Source organism: Pelecanus crispus, chromosome 10, assembly GCF_030463565.1.
Source record: "Pelecanus crispus isolate bPelCri1 chromosome 10, bPelCri1.pri, whole genome shotgun sequence".
Lineage (NCBI taxonomy): Eukaryota > Metazoa > Chordata > Aves > Pelecaniformes > Pelecanidae > Pelecanus > Pelecanus crispus.
The window spans coordinates 40,951,693-40,976,333 of NC_134652.1; the positions used below are offsets into that span (position 1 = coordinate 40,951,693).

A 24,641-nucleotide genomic window follows, 5' to 3' on the forward strand; every position below is an offset into this window, starting at 1 on the left:
AAAAATATGCCAAGAGTTCCAACAACTCAGAGAGGATCTGTCCTACTCCCCACCTGCACGGACCAGTGTCTCAGCCATTAGGAGTCAACGTCCCTATGCTCAAGAGAGAGGATATAGAGGATACACACCACGGGGCACCCTGTGGTTTTACCTGCGTGATTATGGAGAGGACATGAGAAAGTGGGATGGAAAACCCACCTCAACCTTAGAGGCACGGGTGCGTGAATTGCAAGGAAAAACTATTAGAAAAGGCGGTTCTCCCAGGAAAATTGCAGCTCCAGTTTCCAGTGAGCAGTTCCCGAGACAGAGTAAGAGGGCTAATTTTACTTCCGACCTTGATCAGGGAACTTTTGATTCACATTTACAGGAAGTGAACAGCGAATACTGTGACCAGTGTTAGAGGGGCCCTGCCTCCAGCCAGGTGGAGGAAAGGGACAACCGGGTTTACTGGACTGTGTGGATTCGATGGCCTGGAACGTCAGACCCACAGGAGTATAAGGCTCTAGTGGACACTGGTGCACAGTGCACGCTAATGCCATCAAACTATAGAGGGGCAGAACCCATTTGTATTTCTGGAGTGACAGGGGGATCCCAACAGCTCACTGTACTGGAAGCTGAAGTGAGCCTAACTGGGAATGAGTGGCAAAAGCACCCCATTGTGACTGGCCCAGATGCTCCGTGCATCCTTGGCATAGACTACCTCAGGAGAGGGTATTTCAAGGACCCAAAAGGGTACCGGTGGGCTTTTGGTATAGCTGCTTTGGAGACAGAGGAAATTAAACAGTTGTCCACCTTGCCCGGTCTCTCAGAGGACCCTTCAATTGTAGGGTTGCTGAAGGTTGAGGAACAACAGGTGCCGATTGCTACCACAACTGTGCACAGGCGGCAATATCGCACCAACCGAGACTCCCTGATTCCCATCCATAACCTGATTCGTCGACTGGAGAGCCAGGGAGTGATCAGCAAGACTCGCTCACCCTTTAACAGTCCCATATGGCCAGTGCGAAAGTCTAATGGGGAGTGGAGACTAACAGTGGACTATCGTGGCCTGAACGAAGTTACACCGCCGCTGAGTGCTGCCGTGCCAGACATGCTAGAACTTCAATATGAACTGGAGTCAAAGGCAGCTAAGTGGTATGCCACAATTGATATTGCTAATGCATTTTTCTCCATCCCTTTGGCAGCAGAGTGCAGACCCCAGTTTGCTTTTACCTGGAGGGGTGTTCAGTACACCTGGAACCGACTGCCCCAGGGGTGGAAGCACAGCCCCACCATTTGCCATGGACTGATCCAGACAGCACTGGAACAGGGTGAAGCTCCAGAACATCTGCAGTACATTGATGACATCATTGTGTGGGGCAATACAGCAGAAGAAGTTTTTGAGAAGGGAAAGAAAATAGTCCAAATCCTTCTGAAGGCTGGTTTTGCCATAAAACAGAGTAAGGTCAAGGGGCCTGCACAGGAGATCCAGTTTTTAGGAATAAAATGGCAAGATGGACGTCGTCAGATCCCAATGGATGTGATCAACAAAATAACAGCTATGTCCCCACCAACTAGCAAAAAGGAAACACAAGCTTTCTTAGGCGTTGTGGGGTTTTGGAGAATGCATATTCCAAATTACAGCCAGATCGTAAGCCCTCTCTATCAAGTGACCCGGAAGAAGAACGAATTCAAATGGGGCCCTGAGCAACAACAAGCCTTTGAACAAATTAAACGTGAGATAGTTCATGCAGTAGCCCTTGGGCCAGTCCGGGCAGGGCAGGATATTAAAAATGTGCTCTACACCGCAGCCGGGGAGAATGGCCCTACCTGGAGCCTCTGGCAGAAAGCACCAGGGGAGACTCGAGGTCGACCCCTAGGGTTTTGGAGTCGGGGATACAGAGGATCCGAAGCCCGCTACACTCCAACTGAGAAAGAGATACTGGCAGCATATGAAGGGGTTCGAGCTGCTTCAGAAGTGGTTGGTACTGAAGCACAGCTCCTGCTGGCACCCCGACTGCCGGTGTTGGGCTGGATGTTCAAAGGGAGGGTCCCCTCTACACATCATGCAACTGATGCTACATGGAGTAAGTGGGTTGCATTGATCACACAACGGGCTCGAATAGGAAACCCCAGTCGCCCAGGAATCCTGGAAGTGATCATGGACTGGCCAGAAGGAAAAAACATTAGAATATCACCAGAGGAGGAGGTGACACGTGCTGAAGAGGCCCCACTGTATAATAAATTGCCAGAAAATGAAAAGCAATATGCCCTGTTCACTGATGGGTCCTGTCGTCTTGTGGGAAAGCATCGGAGGTGGAAAGCTGCTGTATGGAGTCCTATACGACAAGTCGCAGAAACTGCTGAAGGAGAAGGGGAGTCGAGTCAGTTTGCAGAGGTGAAAGCCATCCAGCTGGCTTTAGATATTGCTGAAAGAGAAAAGTGGCCAGTCCTTTATCTCTATACTGACTCATGGATGGTGGCAAATGCCCTGTGGGGGTGGCTGCAGCAATGGAAGCAGAGCAACTGGCAGCGCAGAGGCAAACCAATCTGGGCTGCCGCATTGTGGCAAGATATTGCTGCCCGGGTAGAGAACCTGGTTGTAAAAGTTCGTCATGTAGATGCTCATGTACCTAAGAGTCGGGCCACTGAAGAACATCAAAACAACCAGCAAGTAGATCAGGCTGCTAAGATTGAAGTGGCTCAGGTGGATTTGGACTGGCAACATAAGGGTGAATTATTTATAGCTCGGTGGGCCCATGATGCCTCAGGCCATCAAGGAAGGGATGCAACGTATAAATGGGCTCGTGATCGAGGGGTGGACTTAACTATGGACAGTATTGCACAGGTTATTCATGAGTGTGAAACATGCGCTGCAATCAAGCAAGCCAAGCAGTTCAAGCCCCTTGGGTATAGTGAACGATGGCTGAAATATAAATATGGGGAGGCCTGGCAGATTGATTACATCACGCTCCCACAGACCCGCCAGGGCAAGCGCTATGTGCTCACCATGGTGGAAGCAACCACTGGATGGCTGGAAACATATCCCGTGCCCCATGCCACCGCCCGGAACACCATCCTGGGCCTTGAAAAGCAAGTCCTGTGGCGACATGGCACCCCAGAAAGAATTGAGTCAGACAACGGGACTCATTTCCGAAACAACCTCATAGACACCTGGGCCAAAGAGCACGGCATTGAGTGGGTATATCACATCCCTTACCATGCACCAGCCTCCGGGAAAATTGAGCGATACAATGGATTGTTAAAGACTACCCTGAGAGCAATGGGTGGTGGGACGTTTAAACATTGGGATACGCATTTAGCAAAAGCCACCTGGTTAGTCAACACCAGGGGATCTGCCAATCGAGCTGGCCCTGCCCAATCAAAACTTTTACGTACTGTAGAAGGAGATAAAGTTCCTGTAGTGCACATGAAAAATATGCTGGGGAAGACAGTCTGGGTTACTTCCCCCTCTGGCAAAGGCAAACCCATTCATGGGATTGCTTTTGCTCAAGGACCTGGGTGCACTTGGTGGGTGATGCGAAAGGATGGGGAAGCCCAATGTGTACCTCAAGGGAATTTGATTTTGGGTGAAAATAGCCAATGAACTGAATTGTATAATATTAATTGCTTTATAATACTGTATGTTATCTCTTAACTATATGTTATCTCTTAACTGCATGTTAATATAATAATATAGTAGGTTAATATTAAGTATATAATACTATATATTATGATTGCTATATGCCGCATCAATGGTATTGCAGTAAGAATTGCCCAGCCTAAGGAAAATGAACTTTGATGAAACCATGTTGGAATGAGAACTGACTTCAGCATGCAACAGTCCAACACTGCACACCACCTGTCCTGCTCTGAAAGACTGTGATGACAGATGGAACCCAAAGTCATGGGCTAAATGAACTCAATGGACATTTTAGAGGGATGGGCCATAGACGAAGGGAATGATATCTGTGTGTATATCAAGATAGGGAAAGGGGTGGTGATTAATTGGAACACATTGGAAAGGGGAGGGCCTGTGCATGACGTAGATGGTATAGAATAAGGGGTGGATACTGTCCTGGTTTCGGCTGGGATAGAGTTAATTTTCTTCCTAACAGCAGGCATAGTGCTGTGTTTTGGATTTAGTAGGAGAAGAATGTTGATAACAGGCTGATGTTTGTAGTTGTTGCTGAGTACTGCTTATGCTAGTCAAGGACTTTTTCAGCTTCCCATGCTCTGCCAGGCGCACAAGAAACTGGGAGGGGGCACAGCCAGAATAGTTGATCCAAACTGACCAAAGGGCTATTCCATACCATATGACGTCATGCTCAGTATATAAACTGGGGGGGGTTGGCCGGGGAGCAGCGATCGCTGCTCGGGAACTGTCTGGGTATCGGTCGGCGGGTGGTGAGCAATTGCATTGTGCATCACTTGCTTCGTGTATCATTATTATTATTATCGTTATTATACTGTTACTATTAGCATTACTATTTTACTTTATTTCAATTATTAAACTGTTCTTATCTCAGCCCAGGAGTGTTTCTCACTCTTACTCCTCCAATTCTCTCCCCCATCCCATCGGGGTAGGGGGAGTGAGCGAGCGGCTGTGTGGTGCTTAGTTGCTGGCTGGGGCTAAACCACGACACATGCAATGTTTCAAAATTATATGAAAGAAATAAATTGTTGAAATATGCAGTTCTTCATTTGCAAAGGTAAACTGAGAACCTGGGAATAGGAAGGGATTGAGTATCATAATGTGAATAATTTATTCTGAATACTCTGTCAAAGATGAACTGTTCAGAAAATTTTAAATCACTCAGAAGAATTTCCACTAAAAAAAGTAAATCTCAAATACATTTTGAGAAGGCCTCGGCATTACAGAGCATTATCATTATTCACAAAAAAACCCCATACCTACAACAAAATGGAGGTGAATTCCCAATTTTTGTTATTTTAATCATCAATAGCAGGGAAGACCTGTGGTCTTGCCTGATCTGCTAATTACTCCTACAGTTATTCAATATCTAGTGAACACAACTCAATAGCTTGCAGTTGATTTAGTGCCTGTGGGCACACCGAGACGATTGCAAGTTGTCAGCACAAGAAGAATCTCAGCAGATACAACTTGAGCCAAGATACGACACCTGAACATGCACGCAGACAACGCAATGAAAACCAAAATACCTTTGATGACTACGTACAAGGCCTAAGAACTGACAGAGGTAGGCGAGACACTTAATGATGAAAATCAGGGGAAAAAACTTCTCATCCCTGAAAAATCAGGTAATTCAAGGACATCTATTTCACCTCCCCTTCAAGAGCACCAATACCAGGTTCGGATATTTTTCTAGACAGCTGACAGCACAAAAACATTTTAAATAATTCCAACTCTATCACTAACTGTATTTTCTATCCTTAAGAATAAATTAATCAGTTTCTAAAAGGACTACTTCCTTTCTCCCATACTTCCACCCCAAATTATCTCCTGCTTTCTGACACTTTGATTTTTTTTCTTAAAAGACATAATTTTAAAAAAAAATACTGAAAAAGGAGAATTGTAGCGATCTTTAAAAAAGTTCTGCTTAAATACTGGCCATTGCTGATGTCTGTGCTCATGAATAGAAGTGGAATAATAAGCTCATCTATTTTACAGCTTCTTCAGTCTTTACACATTTGCCCTCCATGAAAAACACGTGAGTGTGAATTTAAATCTGTGATATAAAAACAGCATTAGGCACCAAATTGATTCATGACTTTTCAATGAAATCGTTAATACCAAAATCCTAAGAATGGATAATTTCAGAATGGAAATGAACAAACAGGCCTGAATGAAACAAAAATAATTTCCATAAATTTAGGCCTCTTTTCCCATCTCATGAATTTATAAACTAAATCAAATTGTCAGCTAAGAAGTGATACTTTCTTGCACTAGTTCACATTGTTGTTTTAAACAACTTAAGACAGAGAGTTGAGCACCAACGTGTATGAGCCAGCTGCTAATGTGAGGAACAGGAGGAAAACCACAAATATAGGTTACAAAAAAAAATATTCCAGATTCCATCTTTTTGAAGACACTTGTTAGCCAAGTACAAGAGAATTTTCTAACTTCTACTTCTTATGCTTACCCTTCATCCGCTCGACTCTAAGCCTTCTTACCTGACACAAACAGCAGCTATACTCTTCCAGGCAATTTACCCTTTCCTGAAATACAAATTTGTTATGCTCTGATAATATTCCTGTTGTTGCATTTAATAATGATTCTTGGGGCAGCTGATTAAGACTAAACAAACCTTAGTCTTAATTGACTGTATCTCTGAATACAAAAGAAGGAAATTTCTATCTCTGGCAATCAAGTATGCAAGCCATGACAGAAAAAGAAGAATAGTCTGAAAGGACTTTATTAAGCAGTGGCGTTATCAGCCAGTTTTCCTCCATTATGGAGAAATTTGAGGACAGTACTTGGACCAGAGCATTCAGAAAATCCTCGAGTGTAAAGTTCTGCCAGAAGAGTAAACCAAGTCAGCTACGCTTGGGTCTCTCTTGATAGTCTTGCACTTGCACCCCACTGCACGCTTCCCACCTCAAAGGCAAGGAGCACAGCAGGAGTCAGTAAGTCCCTCTCTGATGCTATTGCTGAAGCTTTCCTGGATTGTACACTCTTCCCAGGGGATTTCTATGGCCCAAACTAACCTCTTTCTCCAAGCCTAACCAACACACTCCTAAATGGTACAGGAATGCCCTGAATGATCCAGACCTAGAGCCAGTACTTGCCAGAGCTGTGAACACCAAGCTGTGGGCTTTCTTTTCAGGTGGCCTCAGGATCCGACTGTATCTTCAGAGCCACATCCAGACACCATCTAAAACAGCCCATGCAATGGTTTGTCTGGGTGAGTCAGAGAAGTGTCAATAGGAAACAGCCGGGCTCCCAAATCAGTCTGGGTGTGGGAAGATGGCGCTGAGCTATGCAGCGCTCTGCAACGTGGTAAATTCACTCTTCAGCCCTTAGTAGCAGCCCCAGCACTGAGCAGCCACGTGGTATACACAAATCAATACAAATCCACTCCCCTTGTTAAAATTTGTCCAAAACATTCTGACAGGGTAACTTCTTCTGATAGAAGATACTTAATCTGGCAGATATTAGATCTAACGTATCACCTTTCTTCCTATATAAAAACATAAAGCCAGAATAAACTCCATACTGCATGCCCTAATTTGACAAAACGTTGTTGTGTGCCTGGGCCTGATCCAGGTCAGATTTGTATTGCTGGCTAATCTAACGTTGCACAGAGCCAGTATTAATGATCTCAGAATAGCACCAGCGCACACAAATTCAGCAAAAGTCTGCTGATGCTCAACGCTACAATCGTATTAGCCATCTAGGCTGCATTGGTAGCCAATATCACTAGACCGAACTGTAATCCTCGGCCGACAAGTGTCTAGACTTATTTAAGCATTCTCAGATGTGTACGTGGGGCCTGAGAAAGCAGCAGGATCTGTACAATAAGAGCAATTAGCTTTACAATTGAAGAAAAGTTGGTGGTTTAGAAGCAAAGTTGATTGAACTCCTCTTTCCCTTGTACCGCAAGATAGCATTTCATTCAAAGATTTATGAGCTGCGATACCTTAACTTACACTACTGTATATATACACAACATACTACATCTCCATCACTACTGAAACCAGATTCCAGATTGGTGAGGATTTATTTGAAGAGGAATACTTTCACAGCTGGTGAAAAACATTCACAAATACTTTAGGAAGCTGTAAGATTGTCTAAAAGATGTGCGAAAAATCTATGTGTGGACACACAGGCATATAGAGAATTGCATAACTTAGATTGAAAATCGACTGAAGCAGTTTCTCCCTGGAAACATTTCACAGGAATGATAACAACACATAAGCTAATAATTTGAGTTTTTTCCATTACAGAAATGCAATTGTTAACTGCTACAAAAGAAATAGTGCACCAAGCAAAAGTTAAATGCAAAGAGTCCTCAAACCGCACTTACGGGGAAACTAAGAAAAAAAAAGTCAATACAAAATTAGAGTACGTTACAGCTTGATCTGTTTTCCCTTTCCACATCCACACAGACATCCCAGACTTGAGAGGCAGAATCACTTGAAATAGTAAAGCTAAGATCACTTTTCTTTCATAATGCTACATAAAGCTGATTTTTGAACAATAGCAAGTAACAGGTGGAAATATGTTGGTTTAAAATTAAAGACTGCGAGGCTCATAAAGACAGTAAACTAAAACTTACAAAAATATATACTTTATATATTCTAACACCTCTATGCAACATGCTAGCATCTGTACAGCTTAAAAGAAAATCAAGTCCTCCCTCCTGCAGCAAGAACCCCAGAGTTAAGGCTGAAAGCTCTGCTCTATTTTAGTCCTGTTAATCCCCATAGAGGAGCTTTAAGTCTTCTTTAGGTGCCGAGTACACAAGGCCATCTTCAACTCATCTTATTTGTAACTTTTTTCCCCCGACACTGAGCGTCAACCGACTCATCTCATTCCTGGTAAGCAGAGAGCTACTGCAGACAGGGCAACAAGTCAAAGGAGCGAGCCTTACACATGGTATAAAGACTTAACAGGCCTACAGACAGGTGAACCTGCACGCTCCATGTGGCAACCTTTACGGAAACGGCTATTTCACCTGGCTTAGACCGCTTCCTTCCACCGGCGATGTCTCTGGGACAGCGTGCTATGCCACCATGAGATGGCCATTACCTCCCTCCCTTCCCACCGCTTCTTTTCCTAACAAGAAGGGGAAAACAGGAGCTTGAGATGCACGGGTTTACTTGGCGGTATGTAAAATAAATGTGAGCTTTTATGTAGATGTACATGACTTTGCAAAATTTTACAGAACAGTCTTCTAACTTATCTTGGTTTGTACGTTCACCATGCACGTGTGAAGAGAGTTACAGGAACGTACAGGACACCAGCAAGTTGAAACTCCTTTACGCGTTTGACACATCTCTCCTCAGCCTGCTCTCCCTGTTACAGGGCCAAACGCCAAGATTTATTGCTGCAGATTTTAGTTCCACTAATTAGAACTCGGTGACTCTTAGGATGTAAAATAACACACCGCTTCTCACAATTAAATCTGAGTATTTGTTGAAAAAACATGCTTGGGTTTCAAGAACCCAAACACTTTGAATAGACTTGAAGTGGACTTTTGAATGTTTAAAAAAAACCCATTAAATGGTATTTTAAACCAATTATATAGCCTTGGTGGCATGTTCAAACTTCAACTGCAAAACCAGAAAAAAAATCAGCTCAGATAAAAGAATTTCAAAACAGCAATAATATTAGACACATCATTTCTGTAGGAAAGATGTATCTGAAGAAATTAAGACGCTGAAGCACCTTCTCATCCTTCAAGTCATTAATTCATCCTTTTTCTGAAACAGAAGGGAAAAGTAGGAAAAGACCGTAGAGCCCCAACTCTTCAGAAATGCTATACTCAATACATCTGTGTTCAACCACAGCAACTTCCCAAACCAGAAAACGGTATTTTACTAAATCAATTTTTCCCCTTGGCCAAAATGTCTTAAGGCAGCCAGACTGGAATCAGCGTACGATCCATGCAGGAGATGGATAGCAGGACCCTTAATCTTTAAGGTTCATTAGTTCAATTCCAGCCCACACCGGTAGTCGCTGAAAATTTTATTAAGTAATGGCTGTTCAGAAGCCATCACACACAGTCCATAGGAAATGTATCAGCGCACTTAAGCCCATCTCAGAAGAGAGGCTACAGATTTTCTGCCTCTAGAGACGTTTTCTTCAATCCCTGACAATTGCCCCTGAAAAAAAAGTTAAAATAGTTTGGTATGGCACGGAAACTTGCAGTGACATTGTCAATGTGCTTTAGTAATCCTGCCCATTCCTCCAGCATTACAGACAATTAAACTGCAAATAAATTCCTCCAACAGTACCAGGAAAAAACCCACAGCCTGGGTTCCGGCATATTTGTGCCCTATTTCTCATTTAATCCCCCACCACGGGGAGTTACCGATGGGGATTTGTAGAGTGATCGCACATCCTCTGCCTCCCCAGGAAGTGAGGCTGACAAGATTGCTGCCAAGATACCAGGAAGATGAAAAGATATAAAAATAATCCCAAACCCACCTACAGCCGCGAAAGCTCATTCCCACGCTTGCCTGTGTTTGCATAAATAGCAAACATCCCCAACGAGGATTACAGAGACTTATGCAGGGAGAGGAGAGCGAGCGAGCATGTCATCTGTGGAGATGCTCCAACTACTCATTACCAGTCTATGCCATCGCAAGGGCAGGGTGGGGGAAGAAACAAAAAATCCCCAAAATAAAATCAGAAGCAGAACAACATTTACTGGTTTACCTAGCATAGGCAAGGACACGAAATATTCATAACTACAGAGCTTTTGGTATGAATGCGTTACCAAGACACCAGTTCATATTCTTCTTCACACTCGGGTAGATCTTTTAGAGTTGCACTGATCTCTATGTTGGCACCTGGCTGGCGTACACAACTTGTACCCAAAACAAGTACCCGTTAAAAACTGCATAGTACTTGCCCGTATTCTATTAACTTTGCAGCTATCCTGAAATAAACCACGTAAAAGCAAATACCAAGCAGCAGGTGACAGAGGTACAGCTATTCTGGCTGCGCACCCCCGTCGTACGTGAGGTCACCCGACATCCTGCCACGCTGCAGCCCGCTTGCTCCCTCACCCCAACCTCTGCGTTTTGTTCCAAATTCTATTTAATCTATCATACCTAGCAGATATCATTTTTGCCTCTTTTAGAAGTCATTTCCCAAAGGTCTACTTTCCCTTAAAAACGCTTTTTAAAGATTCAAAGCCTTTTAGCATTTCAGTATGCTCATCTTCAGGGAAAAAAGCACAGGCAGCACTGCACGAAGGCCCCCAAAAACTTGGGGTGCAGTTGCAATGAGAAAGGCTGAAGTATGAGTAAGTCCTATTCGTTCAGTCTCTAAAACAAGTTAAAACCAAGTTCAGACTCAGGAATGGAAAAAAAAATCCATGGGTGAAAATAACTCTCTGCCTACAAAAAACCCCGTACATGTAGAAGAATTAAATTTTGCCATTAATACGATCTCAAGTACTATCACCCATTCATTTAAAACAAAGCAAAAATGAAAAAATAATTCATCTGTACCTTAAGAAATGCAAAGTTCACCCCTTCCAGGATTCTTCACGGGAACACAACTATAATCTAACATACTATTGTACCTAAATCACTTGATATAAAGATGTATTAATCCAGTGGTGGGAAACGGTCAAATCCTAACATCTATGCTGATCTCTCAAGGAGATCTTTAAAGGTCAGACATGATAACTGTGTGTCTGACTATGAAAAGCAGGAATAGTTATTTAGTAAAATATTTTTATTCCCTGAGATTTGCTGGTCTCTAGACTTTTTGTGAATTAGAAATGATTGAACTCAGTATGCTTGGAAGCAACATGCAACACAGTGGAACTAAAGATACACTTCTAAAGAGCAGGATTTTCTGTTCATTCAGTTGCCAGAACGTGATGAATATGTGCACTGGATGAAATGAAATGTCACATAGAGGTGTTAACTCAGTTATTGTTTTGAGATCTACATTCTAAAACCTTAGAAGAGACAGTCCAACATCAACAACAGACCTTTGGAAAGCTGCAGTGCAGTACAAGGAATTAAAATAACCTGATTAGGTTTCATACTTTAAGTGATCTAGAGACATATTTGTATATATTAGAAGAAAAATAGGCGGAGTCTTTCTCTGCATCTATTGGCAATTTCAATACAAAGTTTGTTTGGTCATTGGAAATGTTGTGTAACATATCATCTGCATATCATCCAAACGCCTATCACTACAGCTTCGCTATCGCTTTTAATGACTACGTAATGCCAATTTTGAGACTGAATGTCAAATGATCCGAAATAATTTTTGATAAAGCTATTCTAGTGAATTCACACACACAGAGTAAATACACTCACCCCACTGATCCTGGCATCTGTTATTTTTACTTTCAGGCTGCATGCTCCGTAACACAGCAACGTCCAATCCTCAAACCAAAGCTCCCAACATATCAAAACCTGGTATTAAAACATTTTCTTATCACAACACACTGCTTCAGCTGACCTTCCTTATTACCCTTTATATCCTCTGTTTGTTCCCTTCTCAAGATTTTTACAAAGGTTTTTTGGTGGCAGAGCTGTTTTGACTAATTTATAACCCTTTTACCATTTATACAGATTCATCTTCTAACGTGTAGGAAGGACAAAAGGCTACAGGAGACAAGCTCTGGTAACCAAACCATTTCTACCAAATGTCACAGGGATCATACTGTAAATCTAACCGGGGCCCTGCTGGTGATGAATCAGCTCTCCGTCTGCTTCTTTCACTACTTGTTTCAACTAGTTTCCATAGGTGGAGTGTAAAACATGAAAGGAAATCGGCCGAGGGCAGCGCTGTGGAGCACAAATCTATACCGTAGCCAAAAGAAAGCGGCACACAAATGGAAGCGTACTCATCAGGATACAACAGTGGCTTGCCTACAACCATATTAGCATACTAAAAAGCATAACTAACAAGAGGGTATTAATATTTTGCAACACTGATGGCATAGCCAGACACTACTTACAAACATGTTCTGTGAGCATGTGAACATGACCACAAAAAGAGGCCAAAAAAAAAAAAAAAAAGAAAAAAGAGATGGGTGCAGTCGCATGCAGGAAGCATCCAAGTAACAAAGCGTTACCTGATCAGTTTCTCTTCTAATTCCCCGACGTCTGTGTGTGTGCGTGTCTGCACACGGGTGTGTACTCCTACACATTCCCTTGCAATAATACCCCTCATTCGGCATGGGTCCAAATTCGACTCCAGCAAGCTAAAGCATTTGCCCTGAACCTGAAGACATCTGGAAGGGCGTACACGCAGAGCTGGAAAACAAAGTCTGCTGGTAGCTGCTCCGCATCCTTTGCTATGACTGTTTTTCTATTTTAAAATATCTACATTCAGCAAGACTCATGGAAAAACAATTACTCAATATGAAGCACAGAAGTAGTAGCATCAACTCAACCCAACCGCTGAGCCTCTACGCTGTACTGAGATTTCACCTTCATTACTTTCAGTCACACGTGGTTGTGAGGAGGATACAACTTACCGCTTCAAAGACAGCCAAAGGTTTAAGGGCATTTCAACTCAAGAACTGTCCTCCCAGGAGATCCATTTATTTAATACATATTGTGACTTACAGATGAGGTGTATCGCTTCCATTAACTACAATGCAAACTGAAGTTTCTACTTCCAATTTGACTTCTTTAACGGGGAGTTAATGGTTCATAAGGATTCATAATGAAATAGATAAATTACACCACTGCAGACACATGCAAAGCTTTTAGGAAATTCACACCTCTCCCCACCATACTCGGTTTAACCACCCTTCTTGCAGGACCAGTTACATTTGAACAGAAATGGTAACTTCCTGGTTTTTAGCAAACACTGAATTGAGCATTAAAAAGCTGAGAAATGAAGTTTATTATGCCATTCAATTAGAGAGTGTCAAGCTTTTTATTTCTTTAAATTTTTGTTTATATTTCAAATGATTCTATGGTCAGCATCTAGCCTTAGTTTCGGCTCTTGTTCCTACCACATCCTCCAGATAAGCTACTCGAGTACTGCTAGCACGTAAGAATGAAGTGCTATAAAACATGTCAGGGCTTCCTATGTATAGCAAGAATACTCCATGCCTTCCCAACAAGGCGATACAGATACAATTATTTCATAAGCATCAAATCCCAAGACTCCTATAGTACCTCCCCACTGAAAAAAGATAAAGGAAAAAACCCCAGTATTGCTTCTGGACCCTTGAACTGTTTAGGTACCATATATACCAAACTATTTTAACGATAGTTGACTAATATTGCAGCACAGATTACACACAGAAGTTCTGCTATTAAAGAGTAAGACCTATCACGGATGTTGTGATCACACACCGTTTGAACATTCCAAAAGAAAAAAGACTTGGGTTTTTTACTCTTGATAGAAGTACGATATAAACATGATCCAACTTTCTACTTAAATTAATATTGCACTGTGTAAGTTACTTTTATGGCACTCAGGCTGCATTACAAAAACCAAAACAAACAGAAGAGAGTCCTGCTCAGCGTGTGGACATGATTACCAGGGGAATTTCATTTTGCTGAGACCAATCATCATTTTTTAGTTTCTGCAGACACGATTGCAAGAAAAATCGGCACAGGAAGAAGAAAACAGCCTGTTTTTAAAAGCCACTCCAATACCAACTAAGAGAGTTCTTCAGCACACAGGTGTATTAACAATTGGTTTTTTGCTTCTCTTACCAGTAAAACCTTCATGCTCTTATCCGTCTGACCTTGAGCAACTCCAACAGCAAGCAGTTCCCCCAAAAGACAACAACAGAGAGGTTCCACCAGCATGACCTGGACACTGTTCACCATTTCAAGCACCCAGATATGATAAATCATAACAACATACAACACAAAACCATGCCTAGCTTACGAGGTTAAAAAAAAAAAAGGAATTTCACAAAATGAATAAAAAGCAGGGAAGACTAGTAACTTAATATCAGGAGTAACAGCCACCTGCACAAAGCATTGACTCTAACGGGGTAAAGCACTTCATCACATTACAGTGTGCTGCATAAATGCGATGCTAGGACTACAGATCAACAATTCGAGAACTATATGATTTGACAGGAGAATAATTTTAAAAAAAAAGAAAACCAAAAAACAAACAAAAAACCCCAAAACCAACAAACCCAAAACCCCCACCCATTCATTTTCTTTTGAAGTTTCCAAGACTACATGCAAAGAAGTTTTGCCATTTTGGAGGTGTCCATAAATTCACGTTACTAAAGTTCAAGTGAAACAACAAGCAACCTTCTAAAAGCTGCACGTGAAACCCAGAAGACAGCAATGTTAACACGTCTATGAAGCTTCAGGAAAAGAGGGTTTCAGCTTTACCTAAGCACAGCAAAAACAAAACCAAAGACTGACCAGAATGTTGTCCTCTGATAACATCATGCTGACGTAAGAAGTCAGATGGTAAAAAATAAGGTGGCACATTAGCAGCAAGGGAGCTAAACTGCTGCTGTATTACAAATAATCGTAGTCTAAATACTTGTTAAAAATAAATGCATAGTCACAAGAGCTATCTCAAGTCAAAGACCAGCATCATCAAAATGCGTAATTTTCAAGAAGAAACGACACCTCTTGGCATTTTTGGATCACCGTCGCCTTTCCACCCACAACCCCCATGTAAAAGGTTTTCAGAGATCAGTCCTCAAAGCTGAAGCACGGGGGCCCTCGCTGCCGAGCCGCACGCTCCTCTCCCCCACGTGCGCCTCTACACCCCGAGCAGCTCACGCGGGGTAACCGAAGGGGTGTCGCGGAAAAACCGAGGTGCACTCACCGTTCCGACTCTCTTCGTCAATAGGAACTATTGTGGCTGGAGGACCTGTTCTGGCCAATTTGCAATCTATAAAGATGAAAAGAGAAGTTATTTCTAATTCCAGAAGGAGGATCTGGGGGTTTTGTTGCTGTTTTTTAAAACAAGTCAGCATATTCGGCAGAGTGAAGACAAGTACTCTCTTAAATACGACGTATGTATGAGCTACAACTGTTAGCTAAGTTACACTCCCAGAGGATCAAAATCTGAGCTGTCTTCTCGCCCCTTACTCAGGTAGCCTTTATCAAGCAACGGAGAATCTGATGACAAAGAATTTAACATCTCAGATGCTGATCCATATTTGAAACAAACACATAAACAGCAAAAAACTTAACGTGGTTTGTTCCGTTCTCTCTTACACGAGACCTCCTTTCCACGTCACGAACGCACGCGCACCCCAAACTGCTGTCACACACCACCACGATACAGTTTGATGGCTACGCTATAAACCTGTTCAAGTCTTACTCTAGAGATACTACCGGAGATCTTGGTGAAGCAGAAGTCCTTCAGGACAGGGATAATACGATGGTAATTTAACCCAAAGAAATAACAGAGGAATGATTAAAAGGTATAAATCGTAATTAAAGCTTCACAACAGAAACAAACATAATTTGAATTTAATTGCAACAAAAGGATCTAATTAAAGAGAGTGAACAGAATTTTAATAACGTTCTAAGGAAAATAAAAAATTAAAAACAGACAAGCAATGTTCAGGAAGTTACATGTTGCCATCTTACCCTCATATTGCCAGTCTGGAGTCAAAAGTTTAGAGTCATCAATGGAAGCAGAGCAGAATAACGAAAGAAAATAAGTAAGATTTTGTTGGTTTACTCAAAAGATAGGTTCAAAGACAAAGCAGTACATGCAGAGCTAGCAAATGCATAGGTGTAGTCTTAAAATATATAAAAGCACGTATACTACATGTGATGACTGTACTCTGTGAACAATTTGGTTTTCTGCATTGAATAGCAGAAAAATACTGCCTCTTTAAAGCACATAGAAATAAAAGTTAATTAAGAAGCACTTTTCATTTTCAAAGAGCCGCACAGTACCACTGAAACAGCGTGAGAAGAGACAAGCGTTCCCCTTCCCATTTCACCATGGAGAACTGTACATGAGATTGCAGTCCACATTTTTACAGATATTTAGACGCTCCTCTGATCCTCCTGCCGCGGCCCCAGCCGCGTGGATGGCTACACCCCATTTGTAAGAAATGGCAGTTTCTAATTGGTTTCTGGCCAAGGAAAGGAACGCTGGAGTATCACTGGGTTGGGTTTTTTTGGTGGTTTGGTTGGTTTTTTTTTTTTTTTTTTTGAGGTCTAAACATTTTACACAAAAATCCCAACAGAACATCATCTGTAAGTTAAACACAAGAGCAAGCCGAGGTAAAATGCTATTTCCCAGCTTACAGTAAAAATTACACGTTCGTTGACTTCAAAAGAATCGTGCTGCAGCTAATTACAGACTGTAATTACCCCAGCACAGGCAAGACCTGTGAAGGAAGATCAAAACAGTGAAGCATTTATTCAGATCTCTGTTTGGGCGAAGCCTCTAAAGGACGTCTCCGTGGCACGGTAATTTCCTCTAGCGACAGCTCTGCTCTTCAGCTGATGAGTTCAACTGCAAGCCCAAACTTCTAAACACCGCGGGTAAGGATTAATAGCACGGCATTCCTTGAGGCTGTTAATATTTATGAACAGCCTGAATGACACCCGAAATTAGTATTAATGACAACAGTCGCACTGCAATTACTTTTTTTGTTTTAAAGACAAAGAGGCAAACCTCGCTTTGAAGGTAAAATACAGAGAGCTTGTGTGGGTACCTGCTCGCTCTCCTTCCTTACACCAGCAGTGCTGCCTGTGGAGTTTCACAAACCCACCTGGGTTGCTGTCCTAAGCAGTCTTATATAAATATATAGACAGATATGAGCAAACTCTCAGTACTCATTCCTTTTATTCTTATATGCTCTATTTTGATACATAAACATTGAATATTTTCTGTTGATAATTTTAAAGCTTTTTGCCTTGAAGGCATTAACAGGGCAAACAGACCACCTGAAAAACTACCCCTGTCATTTCACTGTTGTTTCCTACGAGCACATCCTGTGGGAAGATAAGCAATGTTTGCATACCTACATGAAGTAACAATTTCCCCCCCCTCCCCGCTTATATTTTTTTCACTGGATGCTATAAAAATAACAGGGCCACAACAGACCCTAACAACTCTAACCTTTTCCAGAGACATGTGCTATAATTTTCTAGAAGTTTGGGATCTGGCTAACTGAATGACCCTTCAACAAACTCTTTGTTAGAGCAACAAAGCTCTAACTTTTACTGAGACTTTGTTTTCACAAACGGTCCTGCTATTCACCATCGAACAGCAATCACCGCACACACAACCAAGAAGAAATCCAAAGCAGGGCCAATTTTTAATTCTACAAATTGCATGTGCCTTACCAAAATAATAATCAGGATTTTTTTTTAAAAACTGAATGAACCTTTCCCCCCATCATCTAGGTTTCCACGATGGTGTTTTCTCCTTGCTGGGTGTCTCAATGAAAAATTCACCCAAATCAGGCCAACCTCTAGTTCTACTCTTCAATAAGCAAACTATCAAAATTACAAGTCAATCACATGTTAGCAGCCTTTTCATAGGATTGGTTTTCTATCAAACACATCAGGATGTCCAGAATTATAACCAAAGCAGTTATTCGGTATGTTTAAAATCAATGTTCAACATTGAAATCTGGATATGGAGAGTCTCGGAGAAAAGGCAGACTATACAGCTAAGTTCAGCGATTTGCAGAGGATTTCTTGCAGGTATGAGCAGGTGAAACAATAAAATTTATCTTAAGATAAATTTAAATTAAAAGAAAAGATAGCCAAAACTATTTCTGTAGCTAGAGGAGGGGGAAAAAAAAAAACCAAAACAGGATGTGTAGCAGAAATCTTGCTGTGGATTTCCCTCATGGCACCAATAAAAAAATTCTGAAGAAAAGTGTGGTTTTATTGCATAGATAAGACTTTAGAGATTATTTCATGTAACTTCAACCATGTCAGTACCAGCCAAATATCAGATTGCTTTTTAAGATGCCTGTCACCCCTCCCTCCCCTTCTCAAAACCTAACCTAATAATGCCACAGCCTTATTTAGTTTCACATTCATCACCATACACTGAACAGATAAATTTAAAATTGTAGTCTTACACAAACTTCCAATTCAAAGGGAGACAATAATTTCAATTAAAAACCTTAAAGACAAGTTCCATGTTGTAAATACGTGGGTGGTACCTTTTGCCCCCCTCCCCTTGCAAAATACAAATCAGTAAGCAGCAGCAGCAAGACCTCAATAAGCTCGAGCACTGTGTTGTATCACCAGGCACCAGCCAGACCTGGTGAGGAATAATGGATACGTGAAAAAGAACATCTTTAGGCTGAGCCAGCTGCACGGAAAGGTTATTCCCATCATCAGGAGGATGGAGAGTCCATCCTGCAAGGATGACAGAAGCTTGAATTATTTAGCCTAGGAAAATGAAAGCTCTCTAAGAAATACACTTGGGTAAATATCAAGGTGGAAAAATGAGTCACTTAAACTGAAGAGCAATACCTGTGCAAAGAACACTACGAGTACAAAGGAGAAACGGCTGCACGCTGCCCACAAATTTAAAAACTACATTTCCAGCCCAAACTTTTTTTTTTTTTTTTTTGAGTGGCAGAGAAGGTTGATCCTGGAACACTATTCCACAGCACAAACAGCACAGAAATGCAATTTCAGCATTTTTGAAACATACCTTTATATGCTTATGGAAAAGATTACATGAAATGCTCCTCAGCTATATTATGCAACGGGGCTCAGTTTTTCCCATGTTTCATTTAAATGTTCCTCAACTGAAATGATTTCAGCAGTAATGGATTGCTTTATTCAACATCAACAAGCATAGATAAGCACCAAAAGGTGACTTACGGAGGAAATACTTACACAAGACTTTACTTTCCTGTCCTTTTAAGTGTCTCCTACATCCGACTGTGGGCCTCGGTATAAACCTATCAGATGTTTTAACCATTCCAATTTCACGCTGCAGATTATTACAGAATACTCACACGTAGCTAACTAACAATTCCAATTTTTATTAGAAGTACTGCAGTTGCTACAAGAGGCTGGTTTCTTCCCCATCACACGGTTTCTCTGAAAAGAGGCCCTGTGCCCCATCAAACAGCAGCCAGCGAGCAGCAGCAGGGGACACCGTGCTGGCTGATTTGTCCTACCGATGGAAGGAACCTCCGCTCCGCTGGAAGCGCAGGGAGAAGCGACACGCTGAACCACGGTCTACATTTTTCTACATTTATTTGTTCTGTCTCACCAAAAAGCAAGTTGTCCTTGAAATTCCAGGGCATAATGGAGTAGCCATGGAAGTCCAATCACACTAAACTGAACACACTTGAAGAAAGGCAGAAAAGGCACTACATAAATGAGCATCCCTATCTACAGTTTTCACGATGTGTTTTATGCCTAGGCAGCAGCACTAGTAAATGTAATAATGATGTAGCAGTGCCCTCCCCCCAGGCACCCAACAGAAAAGGCAGTAGGCATCAGGCAAATAAAACAACAAGCTATGAAGGCTTTCCTAAAAGCTTACACAAAAGCATTTTTGTTGCTGTCGTTAACTTCGCTGTTTCATCTAAACTAGTGCATGTGCTTTACAATTATACGATCAAGCAAAGGCAGATAAATAAAGGGCCTGTCTCCTTGGGAGCAAAGTGAAAATTTATTTAACAAACTCTTCATGGAAGAGTTACATGGCTCAGATCCATGTGGTTTCTGATGGCTAGTTTTCATTATTTTAATTTCTAATTATTTTTAATGAGATGGCTCAGAGGAAACCCTCAATCATTGTTCTAGGTAAGACGCTCAGCAAGGTCAGACAGCCTGAGCCGAAACAAACACAACAACTTGAATAATCCCACACCGTCCCAACGGAGAGCTGCCTGATCGCCTTCCCTTCACCTTGTCCTTGCCCTCTCAAAGCCATTTCCCATCCAACGGTTACGTTCCTTAGAGGACCTCCCTCTATTTCAGCTTCACTGCTAAAGTAAACGGGAACATCTACAAAAATGAAAACCGATGTTGTTGAATTAGCTAATAAGAACCTGCAAGCACGGGGAGCTGACGTGCAACACAAAGGGCTCTAAAGACACCCGAGTGGAGACAGTCCCGTGACGAGCCGGGGGTTAACCAAACTGACAGCCAAAGGCCCCTTCCGACCACCGCTCCCCCATGAGCGCGGGGGGTTGCGATTAACGCGCCTTCCCCTCCCGAACTCTCTCCTCCTCCTCCCCGCCACCCCGAAAGGCCAGCTGCATCCTCACAGCCCCCCTCTGGCAGCGGGCCTCTTTCCCCTGCTGTCTCCCGAGAGACCAGCTCCTCCGCAAAGGTGTTTCATAGGAGCTTACGGAACGGTCTCCTGCTCCCAATCACTTGAGGGACGCGCCTCTTCACCGCTAATTGCAGAGGGAGCTTACGAGGCCGCAGCGGCCTTGGCAAACATCTCCTTAATAACACTTCCTATAAGCCCCGCATTCTTACACTTGCAAAGATGGCTGTAGCCTCACGCACATGGAGAAGCTGTCTGACAATGAAGACACAAAATTAGAAGCAGTCGCAGGGAGTAAGAATTGCCTATAACATCCCTCTACTTCTTCCATCTTCTTCTACTTCCGTCTACTTCAGGGTTGTTCAGCCTGGAGAGGAGGGGGCTGCGGGGAGGCCTGAGTGCGGCCTGGCAGTGCTGACAGGGGGCTACGGGAAGGATGGGGACAAGCTTTTTAGCAAGGCCTGTTGTGACAGGACAAGGAATAATGGATTTAAACTAAAGAAGAATAGATTTAGACTGGATATAAGGAAGAAATGTTTTACAGTGAGGGTGGTGAGGCACTGGCACAGGTTGCCCAGAGAGGCGGTGGAGGCCCCATCCCCAGAACCATCCCAGGCCAGGCTGGACGGGGCTCTGAGCACCCTGCTCTGGTTAAAGCTGTCCCTGGCACTGCAGGGGGTTGGGCTGGGTGGGCTCTGAAGGGCCCTTCCCACCCAAAGCGTTCCGTGATTCCATGATTCTACTAAATGCAATTACTTGGGACTTCATATATTCATATACTCAATTCTATATTCATACAGAATTCATACTTCATATATCCCTAAATTCCAGCTAAATAAAACATTTGAGTTAGTTGGGAGCCATGTCTGAAGCTGGCTGCTCTGATCATTAAATCATACGACCGCAAGGCACACAATCACATCAGCTGCTTGGAAGTTTATTACTGAAAATGGCTTGCCCCACGAAGCCTTACAAATTTAAGTGACTACGACCAAAAAAAGGTCTCCCACAAGACTTGAGAGGGAATCTGCGTTCCCAGTGACTGAGCACAACTATAAGAAAAGTTCAATAACTTAGTCCTACCACATCAAAGACAGAAAGACTTTTACCCTGGGAGGGGGAAGAAAAAAAAAAAAAAAAAAAAAAGAAAAGAAAAAGTGGGCTGCCCTGTGGGGAGTACAGGACACTCACCTGGAAGCCAAAGAGCCAACCTGAACCCTTCTGGGGACATCATTCTGTGAAATAACTTATCTCCTCCTAAGCGCTCCTGAAATTAAAACTGGAAAAAAATGCACTTCAATATGCTCATCATCAGCTCTTCTTCCAGCTACTTCAGAAACACCCAATTATTACTCTAAGTTATTTTACATTTTATCTTATATTCAATTTTGCTTTTATATATTCAGATAAGTAGATTTGTTTGGTTTTACTTAAACAAACATAGGGAGTACAACAGGCAATCTCAAAAAACCGACTCTGTTCCTAGCAGATAGGCAGCCTGATTTAAAAGACTTCTTATTTAATAAAATTCTACTCGCCACCTACTGAAGGGAACTCTTTCATTTGTTGGCAGAATAAAATTTCATTCTTTAATGTGTCACTGGAACAAAGATCACACTCTAAACTATCAGTAACTGTAGAAGGCTCTATTACTCTTCAGCATCAGTCCCTTCCTTACCTAGGGCTTCCCCCCGAGTCAGAAAAATCACACCATGCAATTACTCCGTATTTATGCTTCAGCCACTTTTGTTGCGTTAATGAAGCTCAGAATGTTAAACTTAACAATTATTCAGTATTTGCCCGTACACTTAATCCGAGCTGAAAAAACTTTGAAAGGTGGTGCGTGTCACACTGACAACAGCTTTCCTGTAAAGCTGTGAACTCAAAGGACAGAGTCTGGCACAATGAATAAAGCCATATTTGTTCAAGAGGAAAAACTCAAACCTATCATCAACCACAGCCTACAAAAGCAATATTCCAAGAATACAGTATTAAATCTTAATTGAATTCTTTTTTCTGTTAATATGTCCAGACTCTTCCTGAATCCATGAAAGGGTGTAGTATCTACAACATCTTAGAGCAAACTTATTTTGAACCTAGTCACTGCTTGTCCATGTGGTACCGCTGCATCACAGTGCAGAAAGAAACAGTATCCAACCACTCCCTACTGACCCTCTACACACTCTATGACTTCAATAAACCATTTTATTATCCCTAAATATTAGAATCATAGAATCATAGAATCGTCTAGGTTGGAAAAGACCTTTAAGATCATCCAGTCCAACCATTAACCTACACTACCAAGTCCACACTAAACCATATTGCAGCAAACAATAATTTAAAGTGAGTTCAGGATTCTGATCCACTTCAGCGACTATGTGCTATGAATAACAAAAATGGTAATATGGAAAATTTGATATTAAAATCATTTGCCCTCTTTAAACAAATTCATTTGTGGCCAATCGCAACTTTGGAGCCTCCGGGCTAAGAGCCCTGCTGATGCCTCAAGAAATCACCATCAATTGCACCGAGGTAATTTTTAAGCCATATGTGTAAATATAGCAATAAGGCACGTTAACAACATACGGGACCAGGCAGCTTAACCCCTCTTTAAAGCTAACGTAGATGAACACAAGCCGTAGTTTTCAGGCTAACAGCACATACGCCATGCTATACTTTATCAGAAATACCGTGGCAGCTTAAGGCGTCACTGTCTCCTGGCCGGAGGAAAAAACATCTCTGCTGCTCACCTGGCAAAGCAGAGCACGTCAACATTTGGACTAAGCCAGCTCATTTTGTCCCAAAGTCCATGAGGTGGCCACGTGTGGTCTTTTAATTTGGCTCAGCTGTTTGAATAATAGCAGCTGACGACAAAGCGGTAACAAGCGACCAGCAAGTGAGATGGGAGCCTTTGACATCTTGATCCACCCCTGCGGTTTCTGAAGCGACTGTCCGACCGTAGCCTAACGCAGAAGTGATCTCCCTGAACATTGGAAGAACGCACCCAGCTGTCTACCTGTGCCCCGCCCCAAAGGAGACACTAAAGCCACTTTATTTGCTATACATGCAGTTACAGAGAAAACCTTGGATAGGTTCAACACCAAATGCTGGGAAGTCACCCTCTGTAAGAGCGAAGCACTGACAAGCCATTTGGTACTACAAAAAACCTGACACAGCAAGCAAGCCAAAACTATCTTCCAGAGCCAGAAGAGGGGGAGCAGTTAGAGAAAAGCCTAAATGAACAGAGAAGAGGTTTCGAGTACTAAAACCAGAGCTAAAAGTCTAGATTTTTGAAGTTTTGTTTCTTCCCCTCTGCATTTATATGCTTTTTAATTTTGCTCTAGTGAGAATAAAACAAAGCAAACGCTCAACATTCAGCAGCACTTAGTTCAGCGCGAGCAGTAAGCATTAAGCAGCAGTCTTAATTTCAAGCAGACTCTTTTCTTCAACTCTGACTCTTTCCATCTATGTTAAGAAAAAAAAAAAGAGCTTGTGAAAGAGGGTTGAGGAAGTCAAAGCATTTAAAGGCTTTGTTCCCCATTTCTTCTGCGCTGTTAAGCGCATAAAGCACTTGCATAAAAGTCTTAGAGATATACACCGAGAACCATTAAGTCCAGTCCCTAAGCCTGAGTCACTGATAATGCTGTGGCCATTTAAAATAAGAAATTAATGAGAAGTCATTAATAAAAAAGACAGACATGATTTCTGCTTGATCCCTGACTGGAAAGTAAAGAGAGTTTGTGCGTGCGCCACACCAGAGGCGTACGATGGAACCAAGCCAGAACACCTGCACTAACTGATTTACTAA

The 24,641-nt window shown here is 42.3% G+C and overlaps 1 protein-coding gene across 3 annotated transcripts in view; it reads right to left on the reverse strand.

The window, feature by feature from the left end:
• The window catches only part of PCDH15 (protocadherin related 15), a 400,140-nt gene that overhangs the window by 352,874 nt on the left and 22,625 nt on the right, over positions 1–24,641 (reverse strand). For all 3 annotated transcript variants that reach the window (XM_075717276.1, XM_075717274.1, XM_075717275.1), the window contains exon 2: positions 15,428–15,493. In XM_075717276.1, the coding sequence (XP_075573391.1) occupies positions 15,428–15,493 (66 nt within the window). The remainder of the gene's footprint in view (positions 1–15,427; positions 15,494–24,641) is intronic.